The sequence below is a fragment of the Chinchilla lanigera genome, unplaced genomic scaffold (assembly GCF_000276665.1).
Source record: "Chinchilla lanigera isolate Chin_1 unplaced genomic scaffold, ChiLan1.0 scaffold00188, whole genome shotgun sequence".
Lineage (NCBI taxonomy): Eukaryota > Metazoa > Chordata > Mammalia > Rodentia > Chinchillidae > Chinchilla > Chinchilla lanigera.
Window position 1 is genome coordinate 197098 of NW_004955589.1, and position 9802 is coordinate 206899.

The 9802-nt window shown below is 34.6% G+C and overlaps 1 protein-coding gene across 5 annotated transcripts in view; it reads left to right on the plus strand.

Moving 5' to 3' along the window:
- Positions 1-1998, plus strand: part of LOC102008482 (hornerin) — an 8637-nt gene extending 6639 nt beyond the window's left edge. For 2 of the 5 annotated variants that reach the window (XM_005414529.2, XM_005414531.2), the window contains one exon: positions 8-1998. In XM_005414529.2, coding sequence (XP_005414586.1) covers positions 8-1090 — 1083 coding nt within the window. In that variant the 3' untranslated portion in view covers positions 1091-1998. The other 3 variants (XM_005414528.2, XM_013509954.1, XM_013509953.1) reach the window with 2 other exon arrangements.
- Positions 1999-9802: the final 7804 nt, after the last annotated feature.

The window sequence follows — 9802 nt, forward strand, 5'->3', positions numbered from 1 at the left end:
GTCTGGTTCAGGTCAGTCTTCTGGTTTTGGTCAACATGAGTCTGGTTCAGGTCAGTCCTCTGGCTTCAGTCAACATGGGTCTTGCTCAGGCCAGTCCTCTGGCTTCAGTCAACATGGGTCTTGCTCAGGCCAGTCCTCTAGTTATGGACAACATGGCTCTTCTTCAGGACAGTCATCATGCGGTGGTCAGCAGGGATCTAGGATGGGTCAGTCTTCCAGCTATGGTCAGCATGGGTCTGGATCAAATCAGTCTTCTAGCTATGGCCAGCATACATCTGGATCAGGCCTGTCTTCTAACCAAAGGCGACATGGGTCTTGCTCAAGAGAAACTTCTGGTTTTAATCAACATGAGTCTATTCCAGGAAAGTCATCCGGTTTTAGTCAGTGTGGTTCTGGCTTAGGTCAATATTCTGGCTATGGACAACATGGCTCAACATCAGGACAGTCATCATGCTGTGGTCAACATGGACCCAGCTCTGTCCAGTCTTCCAGCTATGGTCCACATGGATGTAGTACAAATCAATCTTCTAACTATGGCCAATATGGATCTGCCTCAAGTCGTTGTTCTAGCAATAACCAACATGGGTATCCCTCAAGTATGCCTGAACACCATGAGTCTGTTTCATATCCTTCATCTACTTCTGGACAACATTGTTCTAGATCTAATCATTGTTCTAACTCTCAGCAATATGGATCTGGCTCATGTTACTCATCTAGCTCTGGATCATGTGGTCCTGGACCTAATCAGTGTTCTAGTTTTGAGCAACATGAACCACAAGGGAGATGTGGAAACCAGTGGAAATCTAGCTATAGCCATTCAAACTGTAATGAAGGGCAGGGGAGAAATGGCTATAGACAAGTAGAAAGCTCCTCAGGCTGTGCCTCTGAACAATTTACATCCTCTTGTGGACAGTCTAGATCCAACACTATCAATAAACTGTCATTGTGCAATAAGGATCACAGACTAAGTGGCTATTGTGACCAGAAAGGAAGAGCAGACAGCCGGGGAGAGGGAAGTATAGGCTCAAGATCCCAAAGTTTCAATAGTAACACTCCACTCTATGCATACGTCCAACAGCAGAGGTGTTAAATGTAGGGATGAATAATGAATAGAGGTGAAATTAACTGACACAGCAATTTTTAAAATGAGAAACTGTTATAGAGAAGCAAGTCATCATGAAATTTCTATTTCTATCCTGTTCTTTTAAACCTGTAATTGTACTCTACTACTTATTAATTGGCTCCTTACCCAAAGATGTAGGGCATTTAGGTATTTCTTATGAAATATTGAGTTGAATGAATGATGAGTATGTGGTTAAATTTGGAAAAACAATGGAAAGTATTTAAGGAGCTTGGATTTTAGTTAAGGTATCTTTTCGACAACTCGCTATTTTAATTAGAGATAATGCCGAAGCTAAGTGTGTGGTTTTAAAAAATAATATATTGTAAATGTACCATACTAAAGTAAAAGCTTTCTCTAACAGGTACACGTACTCAAATTTTTGGTGTATCTTATATAGAAGAGTAGCAAAAAAGAGAAACCTTAAAAGCAAAGATGCACCACTGATACAGTATGTTTATTTATAAATTCCACTAAGCCTCTATTTTTGAGTACATTATCTATTAGGTAATTAACTAGTATTACAAAGAAGTTGCTTCAGATGATTCTCCTTAGCCAAGCAAGAGCATGATTTCTTAAAAAGCAGACTGGATCAGTTCAAGATCAAAAGATCCAAATATAGGTTTTAACGTGATTTCAACAAGAAAGATCTCAGCTCCTACTTCTAAGAAGTTGGCTCCAGATTAGAAAACTTTAGGGGTGCTTAGCATAGATATACAATAACTCCTTGCAGGGGAATATCCATACCCAGAGAGAAAGAAAGACTATCACTGTTATATAGTTCCTTGATTTGACTGTAATGAATTTGTTTCAAGTGTTTGGATTCAAATAACTGCATTGCATTAAAACTGGCAATAAGTAAATGTTGATCAAATACACTGTGTTTTGTCTCCTTTCTGCTTCATTTCATTTCTCTAACACAGGTGGTCAAACTAGAATTCAATATAAATAGCTATTGCACAAGGTCCAATTCTTCACTAACAATCCAGACTGTATAGTTTTTAAACTTTATTTAATAAAACAATTTAATTTGAAAATGGCCAAAATTTTATGACATTGTTCTTGGCCGTGATTTTTTAAATATGACATAAGCAGCAAAAACAAAAGACAAATAAAAGGTGAGACTATTCAAACTAAATAAATGAGATTACATCAAACTGGAATGAATGAATAAATAAATAGGTAGTATCGCACCAAGTGAAATAAGCCAGACACAGACGACATTTATTGTATGATCTCACTTATAAGTGTAATCTTAGGGCTGGGGATTTAGCTCAGCGGCAAAAGCGCCTGCCTGGCAAAAGCAAGGTCGTGAGTTCGGTTCCCGGTACCGGAGAAAAACCAAAAAAAAAAAAGAAAAAAAAACAAATAAGTGTAATCTTAGAAAGTCAAGCTCACAGAAACAAGAGTAGAAAGATGATTACCATGAGTCAGGGCCTGGGAAAAACAGGGAGGTGCTGGTCAAAGAATAGAAACTTTCAGTTACGAGATAAATAAGTGCTGGAGAACTTACAGCATGGTTGCAGGGAACAGTGAATGTATTTCATCTTGAAAGCTGCTAAACAGCAGATGTTTTTCACTTTTTTTACTTTACAAAGAAACAAAACAAAATTACATAACAAAATAAAAGAATAAGAACAGTTAATACACTGTATCGTTATCTTCAAAGTAGTTACTCAGAATACAAGGCATAAACCAAAAAGATTCTTACAAAAAGAGAAAGAGATAATAACACAAAACTTTCTTTCCAATGATCTAAAATAAACCAGTAGTATAAATGAAACAAGTTAGTATATTAAAATATTTTTTGAAACAACAAAATATGTAATTTGGGGAAGTATTTAAACTTTTTCTATTTATCTCTCTTCTATTTCACTCTTTATTTGTATTTATATATTTTTTTCTCATTTAAGAGAAACCATGCAATATTAGAACTTCTGTGTCTGATTTATTTCACTAAACGTTATGTTCTCAAATTGCATTCATTTACCTATGAACGCCTCAAGTTTATCTTTCTTTATAGCATACAGTACTCCACTGTGTATAAATAATACCTCCATATACTAGCATAACTACTATGGAAATCAGCATAGTCATTTCTCAAAAAAACTAAAAATAGAAATTATGTTTGACCTAGCTATGCCCCTTCTGGGTATCTTCCCAAAAGAGTTAAAATCATCATATTATAGGAATACACGCCTACCCACATTTATAGTAGTACAATGTATAATAGATCTTGAAAACAGCATGTATCCAGCATATATCAAACATTTAAGAATAGATCTTAAATGTTCTCACTATATCAAAAAATGGTAACTATGAGATGACACATAAGCTAAATTAGCTTAATTGTGGTAATCATTTCAAAATGTATACATATCAAAACATTACGTTTTACAGGCCAGGAGTGGTGGCACACACTTGTAATTCCGGCACTCGGGAGGCTGAGGCAGGAAGATCGGTGCGAGTTCAAGACCAGTGTGGGCTACAAAAAGTGAGCTTGAGGCCAGCCTGAACTGCATAGCGAGACCCTGTCTCAAAAAGACAAAAAAGAAAAAATTACATTTTTACATCTTAAATATACTCAATTTAACTTAAAGGGTGTCAAGATAATTTATACCTCAATAAAACTGAAAATTTTTGAAATAGGCACAAGAATTAAATGGATATTTACCAAAGCAGGTGTGCAAATGGTCATTAAGCACGAGTCACACTCAACATCATTATTCATCAGAGAAAATAAATTAAGATATAAAAAGATATTATTACACACTCATTGAAATGGCTAAATAAAAACCTAGCAGTAGAACTTCTGGATGAAATAGTAAAGTATTGTCCTAAATATCAATCAGAGAGGGAGTCTTTAAAAATAATGATACTTATTTGAAGGATAATAGAACAATGTAAAAGGAATGCTCATTCCATAGCAAACAATGGGCATGTTCAGTGAAGTTGTAGGAAGGGAAAAATTGAAGGTAAAATTGAAGATTACATAAGACACATTGAGACAATAGTCCTTGGCTACAAGGATTAATAAAATGGGTGGTGCTAGTATGAGGATGAACAGACAATTGCTGGGCAGATGTCTTTGGAGAAATATTTTTTGTGTAAGGTTGTGGTTCTGTCAAAGTGTTTTATGGTAGTTACTATTAGGCAATCATGTATGAGAACTCTTCCTTCAAAAACTTAGCTTTTTAAATTTATTTTTTGTTAAAGCAATATCAAACTATTATCATTTTAATTCTCACAATTTTCAAAAAATGTATTTAACTTGTCACACTGTTTTCCAAAGTAGCTGAAATATTTTATTTTTCCTCAGCAGTACCAGCACTTTTAAAGACTCCCTCTCTGATTGATATTTAGGACAATACTTTACTATTTCATTCAGAAGTTCTACTGCTAGGTGACATGAAGACATTCATGTCAAGATTTTTACATGAATACTCATAGCAACTCTAATAATAGCTCTAAACCCAAAACAACTCAAATGTCTAAAAATTGGTGAATGAATAAACAAATTGTGATATAAGCTATCTAACAGAATACCATTAAGCAAGAAAAAAAAGAATAAACTACTGATACATACGACATGGATGAATCTCAAAATATTATGTTGGGTCAAAAGAGACCAGATATAACAAAATACATACTTATGATTATATTTATATGGAATTTACTAATGATAAATTTAATCTATAAAGTTAAAAAATATATCAGTAGTTGACTAGAGCTGAGTAAACTTGTGAATTGGCTGGGAGGAGTCACACAGCATCAGTCTAGGTTGACAGGATTATTCTATGTCTTGATTGTGACAGTGGTTACACAGATAAATACTTTTATTAGAACTCAGAATTGACTGCTTAAAATAACTGCATTTTATTACATGTAAATTAAACCTCAATAAAGAAATTGCTTAAAGGCTTTTTGTAAAACTTGATATACTTGACAATTCTAAAATTTACATTGAAGAGCAGAATCAAAAATGGCCAGGAGAACTTTTAAAATAAAGAAGACAGTGGCATCTCATCAGATATCAAAATATGTTACAAAGTTACATTATTGTAGGAACAGCTATATAGAACAATGGACTTCCAGAAACAGACTCCTGAACACTTCATATGGAACAGTGATAACTCTGCATATCAGTGGGGAAAGATGTACCTTACAATAAATGTTGTCAAGGTAAGTTTTTCATATGAAAAAACAATATCTCTATTTTATGCTATATACAAAAAGTAATTCCAAGTAAATTAAAGACCTGTAATAAGGCAATTTTTGTGTTATAAAAAAATATAGTTTATTTATGACCTCCATTCAGAGTAAGAATGGACCTCTTAACCAAAAAATGCACAAGTCACAAAAGAAAGATTCATTACTCTTACTTCAATTAAATATAAAGTGACTATAAAGTAAAAGATGCTCTCAAAAAGTAGATAAGCTACAGACTAGGATAAGATGTTTGCAAAACCTCAAACAACAAATAATAGCAGGATTACATAAAGAACTTTTGAAAAAATACACATTTGAAAAAATACAAATTAATAAAAAAGAAAATTTGCCATAGTAAAAATCTAAATTTTAAAACAATGTTCAGGGAAATAGATACTTAAAACATACCTAAATCCATTCAGTACCTACCAGAGTAGAACAAAACTGAAAATCTGAAATATCCAGCATTGAAAAGCTACAGAGCAAAAAAGTCTGTACTGGTAACCACTTAGGAAGCAATCTTGCAATCACATAAGAGTCTATAACAACAAAACACTTCGAACAACCTAAACATACAACAGAGGAATGAATAAATTGCAATATATCCACACACTAAAATGCTATACAGTATGTAAAATTAATCACCTACAGATACATATAGCTAGCTAGATATAAATATAGATATATAAATGCTCCAAAAGTGTAATACGGAGGAAAAAATTGTAAAACATGTATATACAGTGTGGTACCATTTATATAGTCTTAAATATATATTTAACACCTACTTGATAAATATAGAAATCTTTATAAAAAAAATGAACACTCAACACTGGGTGCCTCTGGAGGGAGCAGAGAAAATGAAACTGAAAGACCAAATGCTATCAAGGACTGCTCAAGGGAGAAAGTGCTATGACAAGCTAGTTCACTGGCATATCTGGTCCAGCATGCCCCAGTTTTTTAATCAAGCATATCAGCACATCAGTGCCTGATGATATTCATCAGTCGAATCATACAACAAACCATCTGGCTCATGGAGCCTTATGAAAAATGGGGCTTCCCATAATTTTCCCAAAAGGAGAAAGTATTCACTAGCCAGATTAATACAGACATCTAGTGTTTCTATAATTTATTTACAATAAAATAGATTTTTTAAATCTGGTAAACTCCGGCGCAATGAAATGAGTATGCTTCTAGGTCTATGGATGAGATCCAAACACTGACCCTTTTTCCAGGCAATACTCCAACCTTATTCTTTGCTTTCTAAATTTCAAGAGGTAAAAAACAAGAAAAAGAAAATTCTAACACAAATCCAAGAAATTTCAAATACATCCTTAGTTGTATAGCTAGCTAAGTCAAGTTTTAGGGTGTTTTTCTACTTGTATGATCCATAATGTTCCATCTAAAAGAAGAGAAAGAAGTGAGCTAAATGTTTTAGGCAGGATCTTCATACCTCATTCAGAGTCAGAATCTCACCTTTGAAGATGAAGGAAGTCAATATTTTTCTGTACGTTCAGATGTTATCAAGCTATGGAAGACAAAGTCATAAGCAAAGTCTTAATGGAGACATAAGATTATATATATATATATATCATATATCATATATCATATATCATATATCATATATATATTGAGAATAAGAACCAGTTATTTACCATGAGGTAGTCTCTCTCATTGGATAGATTCATTTTTAAAATATCACAGGTTATTAGATACACTGTACAGCAAAAGAATTTTATTCCCCAAAAGTTCTCTATCTTGCTATGGTAATGTGATGACTTTAATAATTTTTCCCAAAAAGGGCTGGGGATTTAGCTCAGCAGCACAGCACCTGCCTGGCAAGCATGAGGTCATGAGTTCAATTCCTGGTACTGGAAAAAAATATATAATAATAATAATAATTTTTCCCAAAAGGTAAAGAACAGTTCAAAAAATAATATTTTTACTGACTATCTTATGAGCTGGGAACAACATGTGTTATATGCTTGGCATAAATCATTTAATATATTATTTATTTCATTTAATATATTCTTTCTTAATTTCATTCTTATAGCAACTCTATTATTAGGTGTTGCACTCATTTTATTGAAGAAATTGATACTCAGGTTAAGTGACTTGCTGATGTTATTCTCACCTGTGAAGGAACACAGGTCCATACCCTAGCTACTCAGGAGGCTAGGACAGGAGGATTGCAAATTCAAGGCCAGACCGAGCAATTTAGCAAGATCCTGCCTCAAAATAAAAATAAAAGGGACTAGGGATATAGCTCAGTGGCTGAGCATCACTGGGTTCAATTCTCACAGCCACACACACCATCCATCTATTTATCTATCCATCCATCTATCTATCTATCTATCCAAATCTGTTCAACTCCAAAACACACGTATCTGCTACTGGATCACTGCCTTCTGTGCCAGTATAATTTCTTACTAGACAACCACAAACATAGTACCACAGCCACCTCCTATTCTGGATGCTACTGCAGATATCCCAACTAATATTCTCTTACTCCTTTTCCTATCCTCAATGCAAAGATACTTTAATGTCCTTAAGGAGACTTGAGAAACACCCTCATTCATTGGCAGTGCAATTAAGAATAATTTTTAAGGGTGGATCACTGATAGAGATAACTCATTTCACATTTTATTTCTCTCATTACATTTAATGATTCTCATTACCTTCAGTTCCAGAGGGTGGCACTTTCTGACCTAGTCCTTTCAAGCAAAGTCTTACTTGAAATTCACTACGGACAAATAATAAACAACACACAATCCCGCTCTATTTTTTTTTTAAAGATCCCAATCCAGGGCCCTGCCCAACACCTCAGTGGAATGGACCTACTTGCTCTTTGTTTTGGTTCCATATTTGGAGTGGTGCAAAAACCTTGTCTAGGCTGGTTTGAGGGAAGACCTGCAATTACCTGTTACTGAATCCTAGGAATAGGGACATGGACATGGTGTCCCATTACCAGATGATAAACACAGAGCTGGAAAAACATTCTTTTTACCTGACAAGCCAAACAACAGGGAAATGTCCATCCCTGGGGTTATTTTGGGGAAAGGGAGGGCTACGCATAGGCAATATTCTCTAGAATCTATTTTACTAACTGACCTGTTCTGGGACATGATATCATGTTTCTATGCAAAAAAAAAAAAAAAAAAAAAAAAAAACCAATTCCTGTAATAGCTAAAATTTCCTGCTTCAGCCTGCCTCCCAACCTGTTCCTGTCTCAGACTGCCCCGTTCTGAGTGCTCAAACTCATGTATGAAGAATCCCTGAGCAGTAGCCCCCACCTTCGCCTCATTCGTATCTACAAATTCTAGTCAGAGCATTCTAGGTGTTTAAAATCTTAAATCAAAATATAAGTAAATAAATAAAAATAAAATCTTAAATCAGCAAGTACTCTGGGTCATGAAAAATCATGTATGCAATATTCTTAGCCTTCATAGGCAGGTAAGATAATTCCATGTGCAAAGATATTGAGGAAATAGTGTGCTAGAAGAAGAGTATCAGAAACTTTTTGGCTGAAAAATCAAGTTGGAGGCTGGCTATGAAGGACTCGAAACAGAATTCTGTGAGCTAAGCAGAGAAGAAAAGTCCACGAGGGGCACTGATAAAGATGAATCAAAGTAAAAGGAGAAACAAGAAGAAGGAAAAGTGGTGTTCCAGAAGCAAAAAGAGAGAATTCCAATAAGGAATGAGCAAGATAATCAAATGTATTTTATAAAATTATAATAAAATCAAGGTATATTGGCAAACAATAGATAATGCAGATCAATATAAGTGAATAGGTACCCCATAATCAGATTTTTATATATTTTTAATGGATATGTGGACGATCTAGGTCCATATACATCTTGATTCTTTTTTTTTTTGGGGGGGGGGTCCCCTATCCCTGTTCTCCAGCCCTGTTCCTTTTAACTCTTGGTCTTTGTTGTAGTTTTAATCACAAATCAAGAAAGAAAAGAAAAAGTATTTAAGAAGTTTGATGGCAAAGAGAAAGTACCAGGATAGGAAAGGAAGAAAAAGCCTTTCAGAGATTCAATCTTATCCCGGAAAGAAGGGCCATCATCAAGAAGTCAAATAATAACAAATGCTGGCGAGGCTGCAGGGAGAAGCCCTTTTAGGTAAGTACGTAAACTAGTAAAACCATTATGGAAATGCATATGGAGATTCTGCAAAAGACTAAAAGTAGAAATTCCACTTGACCCAGCTATTCCCTTTCTAGGCATCTTCCTATAAGAGTTTAAAACATCATAGTGATACAGTGATACATGCATACCCATGTTTTTTAGCAGCACAATTCATCACAGCTAAATTTTGGGAGCAGCGTATATGTCCACTAAAACATGAATGGATAATAAAAGTGTGATATTTATATACAGTGGAGTACTACTCTGCCATAAAGATAACCTGAGTCATTTGTAGGACAATTGATGCAGCTAGGACCATAATTTTAGGTGAAATAAATCAGAC